This window comes from Corythoichthys intestinalis, chromosome 13 (assembly GCF_030265065.1).
Source record: "Corythoichthys intestinalis isolate RoL2023-P3 chromosome 13, ASM3026506v1, whole genome shotgun sequence".
NCBI lineage: Eukaryota > Metazoa > Chordata > Actinopteri > Syngnathiformes > Syngnathidae > Corythoichthys > Corythoichthys intestinalis.
Genome location: NC_080407.1, coordinates 15,091,266 through 15,107,426, shown reverse-complemented (window position 1 = coordinate 15,107,426; position 16,161 = coordinate 15,091,266). Strand labels below are relative to the sequence as shown.

Genomic DNA, 16,161 nt, shown 5'->3' with positions numbered 1-16,161 from the left:
AATGAAACATGAGAATAATAATACAAATGGGGAAACCAAATCCGTTGCATCACCGGAATTGCGCAGGGAAGATTTTTGAACGTACTTGTATATTTCAAAATGCGCTGAATCGATTCAGCTTGTTGCACGCATCGAATCGAATCCGCCATGCCCCGCATCGGGATGCATCGCCGCATCGTTTATTGTTGACACCACTATCTGTTATATGCATTCATTCATGCCAATGATAGTGTCATGTCATAATTATGACTATCTTATGGCAGTCTTATGACGCCGCGGTCAAATAAAGTGTTACCTATTAACCCCGTAAATCAACAAATAAGCTGCATAATTCAAAGTGAGGGAAAAAGTAGCGTGTTATAGTCCGAAAATTACGGTATATGTGTGATAAATCACCATACTTCACAAACATGTGGTGCCTCACTTTTACTTGATGCAGTTCACATTTTCAACATGTCTGTTGAATATTAATGTCAATGAATTTTTTGTCATTTTAGACACTGTCAGACCTTGATCCTTCCCTCACGTACATCACCAATATGGCCACAAAGGTAACGCTTTGATATCTCAACATCAACCAACTTAATTGCAATTTATAACCACGCCTCCCCAGCTCAACGCCTTTGACAGTCGCCACCTGGACGAGATTTACTTCGACGTTCGCCTGACGGCTTTCCAGGACGCCAGCAAGCGCGTGAGGGAGATGGAGTCCTTGGACCTGGACTACATCGGAACAGTCATCCATAACTGCTTCCATACTTACGAGGTGACGCTGTCTAGTTATTTGAGCTCAATGGTTGCCATTGTTTACCAACTCATTTTACATCGTTAACATCTTTGACTGTTTTAATCAGTAGGATTAACAATGCTTTTAATCCTGGCAGATTGGCGATATGTCGCTAGGTGACAACGCCACCTTGTGTCTGGCGGCAATAATCGAGCAGCTGGCGGCGGTCGGCGCCGGAGAGAAGGTCTACAAAGAGGTCATCCAACACACCATCTTGGCTGCTGTACACAGAGGGCTTCGAAGCAAGAAGGAGGTACATATTACCATGGTCATGATCGGTATTGAATACAACTTTTGAATGTTGATAAACGCTTTCTAGAGTGTGCAACACGAATACACCAACGTACTCGCCCAGCTGGTGAAGGTCTTCCCCTCCAAGAAAGAGTTCCGAGACATGGTGCAACTCACCGACTACAATGACCCCGAGTCGGACTTTTTCCAGCACATGAAGCACATCCAAGTATGGCGGTTTTGCATTTTCGCAACGACCACTTTCAGTTCGAATACTCGCTTGACGCGCTTATCTTTAGATCCACCGTCGAGGGCGAGCTCTCAGGAAGTTAGCCAAACAGCTAACCGAGGGCACCGTGGTGATGTCGCCACGTTCGCTGCAGAATTACATCATGCCGTACGCCTTGACGGCCCTGATGGATGACAAATTGCTGAAGGTGAGGCTCGCGTTTTCGCGCTCAAGATACAATGCTTTACTAAACTTATTTTTCGCCTATCGCAGCATGAGAACATGACGACGGCGTGCGTGGACATTGTGGGCGCTGTATGTCTCCGCCTGACCTGGTCCAAGTACTTGTTCTACCTGAAGCATTTCATTCACATCCTGCAGACCTCGCAGGCTGAGCAGAAACTGGCCGTGAGGTAAACGGAAATGAGGTGAAATCTAGTCAGCATTCAGATTGACATTCGGTTATATTGTCGTTTCCAGTTTGCTGGTCAAAGTTCTAGACGCGTTCCATTTCGATCACGAGACTCTCACCAAGGAGATGGAAGCGGCTAAAGCACGAGAAGGTAAAAGTGTAAAGTGAAAGTTGCCACGTTGGGTATGTTTACATGGACAAAATTTCTTCAGCTTTTGGATTAAAATTATGATTGGATTGGATACACTGTGAACACGAAAAATATTGATCCAATTAGGTCTCGCATGTCGCATGTTTTTTTTACTCCATCATGATAACGTACTGTACACATGTATAAAATCTGATTTTTGAACCAAGCGTTCGCTAAAATGTTCCGTTAAGAACAAAAAACGTTTGTATTTCGATTAATTCTCTTCCCGTTGTTGTAGATGAATTCATATGTTTAAAACAGTTCCCCCTACCCCACGCAACAAACAGGACGTACTTGTAATTACCAATGTCTGAAGGTTCATCATTCCCAATGCATTTGAAGGCAGCATCACCAAATACAGGTATTCCCTGGGTTACGAACGAGTTCCGTTTCTACGCTGGCGACGTAGCTCGAATTTCCACGTTAGTCGGAACTAACCCTTTAAGTACCCCTAAATCTCAAAATAAGTATCCAAAAACTTGTATTATACGTCATTGCACTGTCTTTGGCAAGACGTTGGAGTTGAGTCCTAGCTAAACAGGGAGCTAAGCTTCCAAATAACGATGTCAGACGGCCGTTTGCTTTGCTGACTTGTTTCAGCTGCTCGTGACGTCAACACTTGCAGAATGAAACTACAATAAAAATGAAATTCGTTTCATCTTCAATAACAGCAATTCAAATTTGCGTCTAGAACTAGCTGCTGATACAATCCACACAAACAATTAGCATGTATCCGTTAGCGTCACTACATCATCAAAAACAATCACATAAACTCGCCGCAAATATTCAACCACGATTGAAAATGCACAATAAACAATACAAAGGTGTTTTACACAGTGGGGCTGCAGCTATCGATTATTTTAGTAGTCGATTAATCGATGAACTAGTTCGTTCAAACAATTGAGTTATTAGATAAGGAACATAAAAAATTAAAATACCTGAGCTGAGCCTCAAACAAATAAATGAAGATCTAAGTAGGCGACAACAAAAGAGCAATTGGCTAACTTACATTGCAAAAGTCGCTAGCTTAAATGCTATAAAATACTAAAGTTTTTTTTGTGTTACAATGCTCTTAACAAATAGTTCAGACACATATTCCTACAAAAAGCAGCTAAATATACCTATAAACTAAATTCCGAATGCATCAAAAAAATAGCTAAAAAAAACTGGCTTATGTTGGTCTGAACAGGGAGCAGCTGGATTCAGCCATGTGAAATGAGTTGTCATATTCACTCTTGCCACTAGAGGGCAATGTATTCACCCAAATCATTCATTCATTCATTCATTTTCCATGCCGCTTATTCCTCACGAGGGTCGCGGAGGTGCTGGAGCCTATCCCAGCTAACTTCGGGCAGTAGGCAGGGGACACCCTGAATTGGTTGCCAGCCAATCGCAGGGCACAAGGAGACACACAACCATTCACGCACACACTCACACCTATGGACAATTTAGAGTGTTCAATCAGCCTACCATGCATGTTTTTGGGATGTGGGAGGAAACCGGAGTTCCCGGAGGAAACCCACGCAGGCACGGGGAGAACATGCAAACTCCACACAGGAAGGCCGAAGCCCGGGATTGAACCCTTGATCTCAGAACTGTGAGGCAGACGTGCTAACCACTCAGCCACCGTGCCGCCTCACCCAAATCAATATAACTAAATTACAACGCCACTTTAATTAAATGAATACAGGCGTTGCCTCTGTGGAGGCTTCACAAGCAATAAATGTGCCCGCAGGCTTGCAGCTGTTAGCTAATGTGTGTGCGCACGTGCTTTCTTCTTGGTGTTATACGGGTTAAAATATTCCGAACGGGGTTTTTACATGAAGCATTTTTATTCCGACCAGGTTTATAATCCGAATAAAAGTGTCCATGTAAACACATTTATTAGAGGCAATTAAGAGTGTACCTTTTAGTTCTAGATGTATTTTTGGTCCCGCTATTCTGTATTAAAGTTCACGATTCAATTTTTGTGAAGCTGCGAGCACAGTAACGGATATGGAGCAGGAAGAAGCGGCTGAAGAATCCGAAGCAAGCGACGACGACGAGGCCATGGAGATCGACGGAGAGCTTCCCTCAAAAGCTGAAACGTCTGATGAAAAAGTCAAGAAAGCGAAAAAAGCGCCCGCTCCCAAGCCCACCCCGGTTTCCCGTGGGTTACCGCAAAGCAGGGAAGAGCTAGAGTTGCTCATCAGCACCATTCAGGAGAGCGTCACTGGCGCCGTTTTGCCTCGGCTTCATAAATGTCTCAATGCAAAGGTGTGATTGAGAAGCATTTGGAAAGCATTGTGAATGGTGTCAAAATGTTTTTGTTTGTTTTCAGGTGAAACGTGATGACGAGCACAAAGCTGTGAAATCCAAGGAAGTCAAAGAAGAAGAAGTAGCACGCATACCGATAGCCTTCGCCATGGTCAAACTCATGCAGACTCTTCCACCGAACGTCATGGAGGCAAACCTTCCCGGGTATGACAATTTGCAGCAGGGCCGAGAGCCAAAAGTGGTATTTGCCATGTGGCAAAATGGATTCTGCCATGTGGCATTTTTTTTGCCATGTGGCAAAAGGATTTAGACATGTGGCATATTTTTGGGTATGTGGCAAAATGGATTTAGTTTAGCCATATTTTTTTTTTAGGGGGGGGGTGTATGGCAGTTTTGAAGGCCATGCACGTCCATGCCATTGATGGCTATGCACGTCCAAATTTTCCATTCATATTAGATGTCAAAAAAACGTGTGGCTGTGATTTTTGAACAGTGGGGTAAATAAGTATTTAGTGAACCACTAATTGTGCGAGTTCTCCCACTTAAAAATATTAGAGAGGCCTGTAATTGTCAACATGGGTAAAACTCAACCATGAGAGACAGAATGTGAAAAAAAAAAACATAAAATCAACATTGTTTGATTTTTAAAGAATTTATTTGCAAATCATGGTGGAAAATAAATATTTGGTCAATACCAACAGTTCCTCTCAATACTTTGTTTTGTACCCTTTGTTGGCAATAACGGAGGCCAAATGTTTTCTCGTAACTCTTTAACTCTTCACAAGCTTTTCACACACTGTTGCTGGTATTTTGGCCCATTCCTCCATGCAGATCTCCTCTACAGCAGTGATGTTTTGGGGCTGTCATTGGGCAACGCGGACTTTACACTCCCTCCACAGATTTTCTATGGGGTTGAGATCTGGAAACTGGCTAGGCCACTCCAGGACCTTGAAATGCTTCTTAAGAAGCCACTCCTTAGATGCCCTGGTTGTGTGTTTGGGATTATTGTCATGCTGAAAGACCCAGCCACATTTTATCTTCAATGGCCTCACGGATGGAAGGAGATTTTCACTCAAAATCTCTCAATACATGGCCCCATTCATTCTTTCCTTTACACAGATCAGTCGTCCTGGTCCCTTTGCAGAAAAACAGCCCCAGAGCATGATGTTTCCACCCCCATGCTTCACAGTGGGTATGGTGCAATTCAGTATTCTTTTTCCTCCAAATACGTGAGCCTGTGTTTCTACCAGAAAGTTCTATTTTGGTTTCATCTGACCATAACACATTCTCTCAGTCCTCTTCTGGATCATCCAAATGCTCTCTAGTGAACCACAGACGGGCCTGGACGTGTACTTTCTTCAGCAGGGGGACACGTCTGGCAGTGCAGGATTTGAATCCCTGGCGGCGCATTGTGTTACTGATAGTAGCCTGTGTTACTTGGGTCCCAACTCTCTGTAGGTCATTCACTAGGTCCCCTCGTGTGGTTCTGAGATTTTTGCTCACCGTTCTTGTTATCATTTTGACGCCACGGGGTGAGGAGGGAGTTGAAAGTCCGTGTTGCCCAACGACAGCCGCATAACATCACTGCTCTAGAGGAGAGCTGCATGGAGGAATGGGCCAAAATACCAGCAACAGTGTGTGAAAAGCTTGTGAAGAGTTACAGAAAACGTTTGGCCTTTGTTATTGTCAAGGGTACATAACAAGGTATTGAGATGAACTTTTGGTATTGACCAAATACTTATTTTCCACCATGAAATAAATTCTTTAAAAAATCAAACACTGTAATTTTCTGGGGGTTTTTCCACGTTCTCTCATGGTTGAGGTTTACCCTTGTTGACAATTACCGGCATCTCTAATATTTTCAAGTGAGAGAACTTGCACAATTAGTGGTTGACTAAATACTTATTTGCCCCACTGTACACTTAGCATTAGAGCGCATTGACATTTAACTGGCACCGAAGTAAGGCTGTGCCATTGACAGCTATGCACGTCCAAATTATATTTGTTTTAAATGGCAGAAAAACGTGTGGCTATGATTTTTTTTTTTTTTTTTACCATACACTTAGCATTACAGCGCATTGACATTCATATGGCTGCCAAGTCAGGTTATGAACGTCCAAATTTTCCGAAATCCAAATCCATTTTGGCACACACCCAAAAAAAATGCCACATGGCAAAATTCATTTTGCCACGTGGCAAATTCCACTTTTTGTTCTCGCTGTCTCTCACAATTTGTGCTGTTTGTCTAGTCTTCAAAAACGTTCAACTTAATTCACTTTCCAGGATCTTGATTAAAGTGTGCATTATACTGAGGAACCGATTCCAGGAGGTCCGCGACGTCGCGCGGGGAACGCTGGTGAAGATCATCGAGACGTTGGGCTTCCGTTACCTTCAGTACTTGCTAAAAGAAATGCAAGGCGTGCTTGTTAAAGGCTATCAGGTAAAAGCTAATTCCAGCAGGTTTGACATCAGTTCGCCAAGCGTTAAACAAAATTTGTATATTTGTCATGCAGGTCCACGTTCTGACATTTACAGTCTACCAGCTGCTGTCGGCTCTCAGTCCTACTCTAAAAAGCGGTGACCTCGACCCATGCATGAGCATGCTCATAGATGTAAGACGTTGCGTTTCATTTAGCATTTTTGAATGTAGTTTTATTCTCTGCGTTTTACTCCATTCAGATTTTCAACAACGAGCTGTTTGGCGCCATCGCCGAGGAGAAGGAGGTGAAGGGCATCGTGTCCAAATTGATGGAGGCGCGGCATAGCAAGAGTATGGATTCCTATCAGCTCTTGGCTCAGTTCTGCAGCAAGGAAAGCATTACTAAGCTAGTTCTGCCGTTGAAGGAGGTGAGAAGAGTCCAGAAAATGTGATATTTTTCCGCAATGCAAAGTTTATGGTTAATTAATCGTTTCATTTCAGATTCTGGAGAACTCGTCAAGTCTTAAAGTGTGCAATCGGGTCACCGCAATTCTGCGGCGACTCGTTCTGGGTTTGCTGGTTAACACGGGAATGCGCTCGTCTGATATTCTGCTGCTGAGTCATGGTCTCATCAGTCAGAGCTTGCCTCTGCTTACTAAAAATGACAGGTATGCATGAAAATGCATGACAACTACGTTTTATTTTGATTTTTTTTACATGACTACGCATGTTTGCAGGGCTTTAGCTTTAGCACAACCACCGCCGGACCCTCGACTACCCCCTCCTAGCTGCCTTCTCCTACCACCGACTCCCAAGAGGGGTGGCGTTAAAGCTCAGGTTAGCAGAAGAACCAACATGCACATCCTAGTGGATGCAGGTCTTAAGGTAAGATTCCTGTTTGTAATACTGTGCTGTAAGAGTTTGCTTGCTATTCTAATCAATTAATCTTTTACAGCTACTCCATTTGAGTCTAAAGAAAGGCAAAGTGACGTCATCTGAAGAGTCTGCGCTTCAGATGTTGGACCCTTTTGTGGCGCTCCTACTTGAATGTCTCTCCTCCATGCATGTCAAGGTAAGAGAATCTGATAGAAACTCGTAGAATCCTCTCGAATTCTCTTCATCGCTCCTCTCAGGTGATCACAGAAGCTCTGTTGGCATTCACGTGGGTGCTGAAGTTCCCTCTACCAAGCGTACAGAAGAATATCAGTAACCTGACCAAGCAGCTTTTCGTCCTGTTGAAGGATTACTCCAAAGCTGGAGCGGCTCGTGGGGAGAACTACCACTTAGTCCAGAATTGCTTCAAGGTCGGAAATTGAACTATTTTCAGTCGTTACACCAGAAACAAAATCGACTGTTGTTATCATCATACTTTTTTCTCTGGCAGACTATCACGATACTTGTGAAAAATGTCAAGAACAGCAAAATATCTGAGATCCAGCTTCAGGTGTTGCTCGGATACGCAGAGGAGGACATTTACGACCAGTCTCGACAAGCGACTGCTTTCGGCCTCCTAAAGGTATAACCTCCGTGAAGTTGCTACACCATCAAACGCAAATTTATATCAAAATGTCAATCGTTTCAGCCAGCTTGTACTATAAAAGGCTTCATTCGTACTGCTATCATTTTTGAGTAATTTACAATTCTTTTATAAATCAATCCAAGGTCAAACAGAGATGTTTTGCTTTTAATTTGTGGTGATGACGTCACGAAATCCCTATCTACAGCGAATTAGAACTAGTGCTGCAACGATTACACGGTTAATTCGAGTGATTAGTATTAAATTTTGCTGTATCGAGTATTCATTTAATTAAACTGGCATTGTAATTGTTTGGAAAGTGTTTGCGTTGTTTTATTGATTTGGGTGGATATACTGCCTTCTAGTGGCGACAGTGAATATGACATAACTCAGTTGCAACCTTCCCCCAACATTCCTCCAAAGTTACAACCCCTTGAATTCGTCGCAGGCAATTTTATCTCGGAAGCTCATCGTTCCTGAGATGAAACCGCTTATGGGGAAAGTAGCCAAGCTGTCAATCAACGGGAGTAACTCCATGATCCGAGTTCATTGTAGACAGGTATTCGTCAAAACCTGGAAGGTAATGATGACTTTTTGCTAAAGCTTGTGTTTATTCCAGATCTATCTGAAGTACCTGCTGGACTATCCTTTGGGGAAGAAGCTGCAGCAGCACTTGGACTTTATTGTCGCGCAGCTAACATACGAACACGATACAGGCAGGGAGTCCGCGTTGGAGATGCTCGCCTGCATCTTCCAGACTTTCCCTCAGGTACTTATTCATTCAAGCTTCTCAACAATAGGGGTGTGACAATCAAATACAGTTTTCGATATCCTCGCACCAAGAATTGATATATTGTTTTAAAAGGAACCAAGAGGTTGCTACAGAAATGTTCCACTCCAAAAGTGTTGATGTTAACTCATTAGCTGCCATTGACAACGCTAGACGTCCAATGCATTTAGACTGGGAGGGGCCAGAGCATCCATAGCCAATCTTTCCGGTTTTCACGGCGTTTATAGGTCATTTTCTGGTCATTTTAGGGCATTTACAGGTCACTGCCTATTCATTTGGGGAGATTCCGGGGTCACATCCTGTTCTGTGACCCCAAATCAACAGGAGGGGGCCTACAAATGCCCCCAAATGAACATAAAGTGACTGAAAATAAACAGCATTTGACCTGAAATGCCCCCAAAACTAAACTCATTGATTGCCATTGACCCTGATAGACGTTCAATTGTTTTTTTTAGAGGGAAGAATGGCAGCCAATGAACACTTGTTCATTGGCTGCCACCCCTCCCACGTCAAACTGGTTGGACGTCTACTCGTGATTAGTGCTGCAACGAATCGAATAACTGGAGTAATTCGATTAGAAAAAAAACTTTGAATATTTGAACCTTTTGGAATTTCTCACATTTCTGCATAAAATCACCAAGTGTGAGCTGATCTTTGTCAAAATCACACAGATGGAAAACAATGTCTGCTTTAATTAAAACCACCCAAAAATTTATAGGTTTTCATATTTTAATGAGGATAGTATGCAAACAGTGACAGAAGGGGAAAAAATAAGTAAGTGGACCATCACATTTAATATTTTTGCCCCACCTTTGGCAGCAACAACTTAAACTAGACGCTTCCTGTTGCTGCAGATCAGTCTGGCACAGCGATCAGGACTAATCTTGGCCCATTCTTCTCCACAAAACTGCTGTAGTTCAGTCAGATTCCTAAGATGTCTGGCAGAAATCGCTGTCTTTAAATCATGCCACTGCATCTGAATGGGGTTCAAGTATAGACTTATACTTGGCCACTCCAGAACGTGTATTTTCTGAAACCCTTCTGAAGTTGATGTACTTCTGTGTTTTGGATCATTGTCTTGTTGCAGCATCCATCCTCTTTTTAGCTTCAACTGTCTGACAGACAGCCATAGGTTTTCTCGAAAAACATCCTGATAAACTTTTATTCATTCTTCCATGAATGACTGCTAGTTGTCCAGGTCCTGAGGAAGCAAAACAGCCCCAAATCATGATGCTCCCTCCAACCTTGCTTCACAGTAGGGATGAGGTGTTGATGTTGGTGAGCTGTTCCATTTTTCCACACACGATGTGTGTTATTCCCACACAATTAAACTTTGGTTTCATCAGTCCACCAAATATTTTCCCACAACTTCTTTGGACTGTCCAAGTGCCTTTTTTGCGTCCATTAAACGAGCAACAATGTTTTTTTTTTTCGACAGCAGTGGCTTCCTCCGTGGAGTCCTTTCATGAACACCATTCTTGGCCATTGTTTTACATATAGTTGATGTGTGCAGAGAGATAGTGGACTGTGCCAGTGATTTCTGTAAGTCTTTAGTATACACTCTAGGGTTCTTTTTTACCTCTCTGAGTATTCTGTGCTGAACATCATCTTTGGTGGACGACCACTCCTTGGGAGAGAAGCAACAGTGCCAAACTGTCCATTTATAGACAACTTCTCTGACTGTCGTTTGATGAATATCCAGACTTTTAGAGATTACTTAAAATGTTTGGTTTCAATTGCTCATTTTATTCATTGCTCATTTTATGAAAGCCTATAAATGTTTGGGTGGTTTTAGTTAAAGCAGACACTGCATTTTCATCTGTGTGATTCTGACAACGGTCAGATAACATTTGATGGTGAATTTATGCAGAAATGTGAGAAATTCCAAAAGGTTCAGATACTTTTTCAATGTAAGGTTGTAAGTTTTTGTTTAGGGATTTGTAATTTAGTTTAGAGGTATATTTAGCAGGTTTTTTTGTTGAAATATGTGTTTGATCGATTTCAAAGCTTTGTAACAAAACGTTAGCATTTAAGCTAGCGGACGTTTGCGATGCAAGTTAGCCAATTGTTCTTGTGCTACCCGTTCTCAAAAATGTGTTTTTAATCCTCAGAATTTACTGAAAAAGTACAGTAAGCTCTTCTTCGCCCCGCTGGCGTTAGCAGTGGTCAACGACGACTCTGCGCGCTGCAGGAAAATGGCCGCCATGGCGATCAAGGAGCTCGTGGCTAAGCTGGACACGGACGAGCAGAACTCCCTGTTTTCTCTAGTTAGCAGTTGGTTGACTGAAGAGAAGGTAGCGTTCAGAATTCAGTTAGTTAAAAATTCAGGATGTCATTTAATCCAATGTCGCGCAGGTGAGCCTGAGGCGTCTCGGCGCTCAGTTGTGCGGTTTATTCGTGGAAGTCGAAGAGGAGAACTTTGGGAAGCGACTTGACGATCTTTTGCCACTGTTGGAGAAGGAGCTCAACCCGGACAATTACGAAGACGTAAGATTTTTGTTGAGTAATATTTTTGAAAGTAAAACTGAATATTGTTTTGTCACGACAGATTGAAGAAGAAGAAGACGAGCGCGCGGCAGACAGATTATTGTTCACGTACCTTATGCTAATCAGCAAATTAATCCAACACTGCAGACTACTTGAGCTCACGAAACCTCATGAGACTCTGGAGCAAATTTGGGGTAAAAACACTGTTTTGACGGCGTCTATATACAGTGGGGCAAATAAGTATTTAGTCAACCACTAATTGTGGAAGTTCTCCCACATGAAAATATTAGCGAGGCCTATAATTGTCAACATGGGTTAACCTCAACCATGAGAGACAGAATGTGAAAAACCCCCCAGAAAATCCCATTGTTTGATTTTAAAAGAATTTATTTGCAAATCATGGTGGAAAATAAGTATTTGGTCACTACCAAAAGTTCATCTCAATACTTTGTTATGTACTATTGGTGGTCCTTGGTGATGGAAGGAGATTTTCACTCAAAATCTCTCGATACATGGCCCCATTCATTCTTTCCTTTACACAAATCAGTCGTTCTGGTCCCTTTGCAGAAAAACAGCCCCAAAGCATGATGTTTCCACCCCATGCTTCACAGTGGGTATGGTGTTCTTCGGATGCAATTCAGTATTCTTTCTCCTCCAAACACGAGAACCTGTGTTTCTACCAAAAAGTTCTATTTTGGTTTCATCTAACCATAACACATTCTCCCAGTCCTCTTCTGGATCATCCAAATTCTCTCTAGCGAACCGCAGACGGGCCTGGACATGTACTGGCTTCAGAAGGGGGACACGGCGGCGCATTGTGTTACTGATAGTAGCCTGTTACTGTGGTCCTAGCTCTCTGTAGGTCATTCACTACCCCGTGTGGTTCTGGGATTTTTGCGCACCGTTCTTTTTATCATTTTTACGCCACGGGGGGAGATCTTGCATGGAGCCCCAGATCGAGGGTGATTATCAGTGGTCTTGTATGTCTTCCATTTTCTAATAATTGCTCCAACAGTTGATTTCTTTACACCAAGCGTTTTACCTATTGCAGATTCAGTCTTCCCAGCCTGGTGCAGGTTTACAATTTTGTCTCTGGTGTCCTTCGACAGCTCTTTGGTCTTGGCCATAGTGGAGTTTGGAGTGTGACTGACTGAGGTTGTGGACAGGTGTCTTTTATACCGATAATGAGTTAAAACAGGTGCCATTCATACAGGTAACGAGTGGAGCCTCGTTCGAAGAAGTTAGACCTCTTTGACAGCCAGAAATCTTGCTTGTTTGTAGGTGACTAAATCTTATTTTCCACGCTAATTTGGAAATAATATAAAAATCAAAGTGTGATTTTTAGTTTTTTTTTCCACATTCTGTCTCTTGTGGTTGAGGTTTACCCATGTTGACAATTACAGGCCTCTCTAATCTTTTCAAGTAGGAGAACTTGCACAATTGGTGTTTGACTAAATACTTATTTTTCCCCACTGTATGAATCGCATTAATCCGTCATTGTTCAGGACACGTCGAGGAGCATCTACGTTACCCTCACTGCTGGGTGTGGCTGACCGCGTCGCAGCTGTTCGGCCAGCTTTTCGCGGCCCACCAGCCAGATGAGCTCGTAGCGGCGTGGAGAGGAGATGAAGGCGGGAAATCGCGAGTGGCTGTTGCTTTTATTGCCAGCAATTTGGACAAAAAGGTAATACAAGTTTGAGTTCGGCAAGAGAAAAGTCGTAACATTCTAACGGAACGTTCTCGTCTGCAGATGAGAGAGCTGGCGTTATCATTCTGCCATCAACTCCAGTCCAAATTCTTGGACACGGCGTCCGGCGAGCAGGTGATCAAAAACCTCCTATTTGTCGGGAAGGTCATTTACCTCCTTTCCCCGGAGTCGGACGTCGCCGACGCTGATGAGGAAATGGCGGAGGAGGAGGAGGAGAATGCAGTTGAGGAGGAAAAAGAGGATGAGAAACCACCATCGTTGCTGTGGCTGATAAACAAGCTGTCACTGATGGCGAAAAGGGAGGCGGCAAACAGTCCTAAAATTCCTCTCAAGGTATTTTTGCGTTATTTTACTAGGAGTGTGAACCTCTGGGTTTCCTAGTGACAAACTGTTGTATACAAGCTGATTTTTTAATCTTCCAGAGAACTTGCGTATTTAAATTCCTCGGTGCCATCGCCATGGATCTCGGCAAGGAGCGACTCGGCCCCTATTTGACCACCATCATCGCTCCGCTCTACAGAGAACTGGACAGTACCTACGCGGAGCAAGGTAAGACCACAAAATGATCTTAACCCATGAAGAAAAAACTAAGAAGTTCTCGTCCTCAGATCCGACCCTGAAGAACCTCGCTCAGGAGTTAATAGAGCTGATGAAGAAACAAGTAGGACTGGAAAAGTTCTCGCTTGCGTTCTCGGCAGTACAGAAGCAGTTCGCGACAAGGCGGGCGGCGCGCAAGCGACACCGAGCCACGCAGGTCTGTAAATTGTAGATTAACACATTAATTCAGGTTTAGAAAAGTTGAGATTCACCGTAACGGTTTTACAGGCGGTGACAAATCCCGACATTGCGGCTAAGAAGAAACTAAAGAAGCACCTCAATAAAATCGAGGCCAGAAAACGCAAGATCGAGCTGCTTCGGCCTGGCTATAAAGCTAAGAAACACCGCAGCCACGCACTCAAAGACCTGGCCATGGTGCAGTGAGTGGATCAAGGATTAACTCATTCTCTGCCATTCAATTGGAGCGAATAAGTTCATCCATTATCATGTCAACGGATCAAGATTTCCCTGCTATTTTTGTTGTTTGTATAGCATTTTTTTAACTCCTATAAAAAGAACTATCAACACAAAATTACAATCACCAAAATTCTTTACTGATTCACTGTACAAGCAGATATAAATATGCAACCATACAATTTATAGCAAGAGCGTTCCATGAATGAAAGAGAAAATTACCATATGCAATACAAATGATTAGTGCAGGGAGGATTCATTTTAATGAAGTACAAAAAGAGACTGCATTAACACTTGGTGGCCTCAACAATTGGCTGTGGGACTGAGTTTCTTGCAACTTTCTGGGCGGGAGGAGTGATTAAGCCAACCAAAGGCACCCAGGTTGAATGTCATTCGAGGTTACTTTGTTTTATTTTAAAGTAGTAACCTTGTCCATCAGAGGAGAAACGAGGCCTCGGCTTTTCAGTCCCAGGTTTGGCCGGAATAGACGGGAAGCGAGGTCAGTCACAAGGCTTCGTATTTACAAAGAGTTGAGTGTTTTTCTTGTTATTTTACTGTCGACTCTTGAGTGAATCCACCAGCCTGCAAAGGAAAAACAATTATGAATGATGCAATTAAGTCTTTGTTTTCAAACAAACAAAACGTACCACTCCATTGCTTCATCCAAGCCAGTCCCTTTGGTCGCCGAAGTCTTGAAGATCTGCCACTTCCTGTCTTTGAGAGCAGGTAGGCCCAGAGCGTTGGCCACCTCGGCTGGCGTCATTGCTTGGTCCATGTCTTGCTTGTTTGCAAACACCACCAGGATGGCTTTCTTCAGCTCCTCCTCCTTCATCAAAAAATAAAAGATTAGACTGGCGTGCGGTTAATTTTACACAACCTGACGAATGGACTCGCCTCCAACATGGCCACGAGCTCAGACTTGGAGATACCCATCCGGTCGCGGTCGCTGCTGTCGACCACGTAGATGACTGCGTCAGTGTTGGAGTAGTAGCACCGCCAGTAAGGTCTATGAAAAGACCGAGATATTATAAAATGCTACACATGTTTATTAAAGCAATGCAATATACCTACCGGATACTTGTTTGGCCTCCTAGATCCCACACTTGGAATTTCAAGTTCTTGTATGTGACCGTTTCCACATTAAAGCCAATTGCTGCACAAGTGGAAATTACATTTAGTACAGAAAATAGGATTTTTCTGAAGAGTCACTATTGTAATTCTCACTTGGAATTGTGGTGACCACTTCCCCAACCTGCAGACGGTACAAAATAGTCGTTTTTCCAGCACCATCCAAACCCAGGATCAAAATCCTCATCTCCCTGGTTCCAAACAGGCCTGAGAAGAGGCTGGAGAAGAAGCCACCTGGAAGTACATGAACATTTGCAGGTTTTTTTTTCTTTTAAAAATGGCAATAATCACAATCCTACTTTAACTGCTTATATCCAATGCAAAGGAAATGGAAGACATTTTTGACCAAGTCAACATGAGTCATATACAGGAAACTAAGATAGCTCGACTGGTTAGCTACAGGTAGCTTAGCAACGGTAGCCATGCATTATGGGAGTTTAAAACTACAAAATGACATTGTCTTGCTAAATTCCAGAACATTAACATACGTTTTTTTAACATTACAAGGCTAGACCTATTATATTTTAACTATACTCCGCATCAAAACACTGTACGAAGAGATTTAGCTTTAGCTAGTTTGGCTAAATCACTGTTCGAAGGCGATTTAGAAGTAGACAAGCAGGACAAAACACAAACGAACGTAGGTTTTAAGGATTTCCAACATGGTATCGCTCTAGGATTTTTCAATAAATATGAATGAGGTGATATTTAAGAGAATAATCACCCATTTTTGATTAAATGAAGCTGGACGCCTCGCAGGTTGTCTGAAAGCTTCCGTGAGATGACGTGTCGCTGGATGACGTCAGCCGCCCCCTCGTTGGCTTCCTGACACGATTTAATGCGACGTAAAATGTCAAATAACATAAAAATTAAAAGTATTTAATTTATGATATTTACATTAGTATAAAGTGTTTAAAGATAAGATTTTTTTTTTCGTCGAAACTGCGGCTGGTTAGCAAAAGTTGCGCTTTTGGTGCGCATTCAAGCAACCGAGGCG

The 16,161-nt window shown here is 42.9% G+C and overlaps 2 protein-coding genes across 2 annotated transcripts in view; one reads left to right on the top strand and one right to left on the bottom strand.

Moving 5' to 3' along the window:
* utp20 (UTP20 small subunit processome component) overlaps window positions 1-14,710 on the top strand; it is a 41,144-nt gene extending 26,434 nt beyond the window's left edge. Inside the window, exons 36-62 of the mRNA XM_057853712.1 lie at window positions 498-551; window positions 614-766; window positions 885-1,040; window positions 1,107-1,247; window positions 1,318-1,455; window positions 1,521-1,660; window positions 1,728-1,810; window positions 3,825-4,105; window positions 4,170-4,309; window positions 6,389-6,545; window positions 6,619-6,717; window positions 6,785-6,952; window positions 7,026-7,192; window positions 7,262-7,409; window positions 7,480-7,596; window positions 7,658-7,828; window positions 7,909-8,040; window positions 8,489-8,599; window positions 8,660-8,809; window positions 10,942-11,124; window positions 11,186-11,317; window positions 11,379-11,511; window positions 12,823-13,001; window positions 13,068-13,358; window positions 13,448-13,574; window positions 13,634-13,779; window positions 13,851-14,710. Of these exons, the coding sequence (XP_057709695.1) occupies window positions 498-551; window positions 614-766; window positions 885-1,040; window positions 1,107-1,247; window positions 1,318-1,455; window positions 1,521-1,660; window positions 1,728-1,810; window positions 3,825-4,105; window positions 4,170-4,309; window positions 6,389-6,545; window positions 6,619-6,717; window positions 6,785-6,952; window positions 7,026-7,192; window positions 7,262-7,409; window positions 7,480-7,596; window positions 7,658-7,828; window positions 7,909-8,040; window positions 8,489-8,599; window positions 8,660-8,809; window positions 10,942-11,124; window positions 11,186-11,317; window positions 11,379-11,511; window positions 12,823-13,001; window positions 13,068-13,358; window positions 13,448-13,574; window positions 13,634-13,779; window positions 13,851-14,006 (4,053 nt within the window). The 3' untranslated portion in view covers window positions 14,007-14,710. The remainder of the gene's footprint in view (window positions 1-497; window positions 552-613; window positions 767-884; window positions 1,041-1,106; window positions 1,248-1,317; window positions 1,456-1,520; window positions 1,661-1,727; window positions 1,811-3,824; window positions 4,106-4,169; window positions 4,310-6,388; window positions 6,546-6,618; window positions 6,718-6,784; window positions 6,953-7,025; window positions 7,193-7,261; window positions 7,410-7,479; window positions 7,597-7,657; window positions 7,829-7,908; window positions 8,041-8,488; window positions 8,600-8,659; window positions 8,810-10,941; window positions 11,125-11,185; window positions 11,318-11,378; window positions 11,512-12,822; window positions 13,002-13,067; window positions 13,359-13,447; window positions 13,575-13,633; window positions 13,780-13,850) is intronic.
* On the bottom strand, window positions 14,155-16,000 carry arl1 (ADP-ribosylation factor-like 1). The gene is made up of 6 exons (XM_057853722.1): window positions 15,889-16,000; window positions 15,261-15,398; window positions 15,108-15,189; window positions 14,931-15,042; window positions 14,684-14,862; window positions 14,155-14,618 (listed from the first exon to the last, which is right to left on the bottom strand). The coding sequence occupies exons 1-6, from the start codon at window positions 15,890-15,892 to the stop codon at window positions 14,588-14,590; spliced, it is 546 nt and encodes a 181-aa protein (XP_057709705.1). The 5' UTR covers window positions 15,893-16,000; the 3' UTR covers window positions 14,155-14,587.
* Between the last annotated feature and the right edge of the window lie 161 nt (window positions 16,001-16,161).

Coding starts and splice junctions, on each gene's coding strand:
- arl1 (XM_057853722.1), bottom strand. Junction 14,863..14,930: donor AGCTCGTGGCCATGTTGGAG/GCGAGTCCATTC, acceptor TTTTTGATGAAG/GAGGAGGAGCTGAAGAAAGC. Junction 14,619..14,683: donor TTGGATGAAGCAATGGAGTG/GTACGTTTTGTT, acceptor TTTCCTTTGCAG/GCTGGTGGATTCACTCAAGA.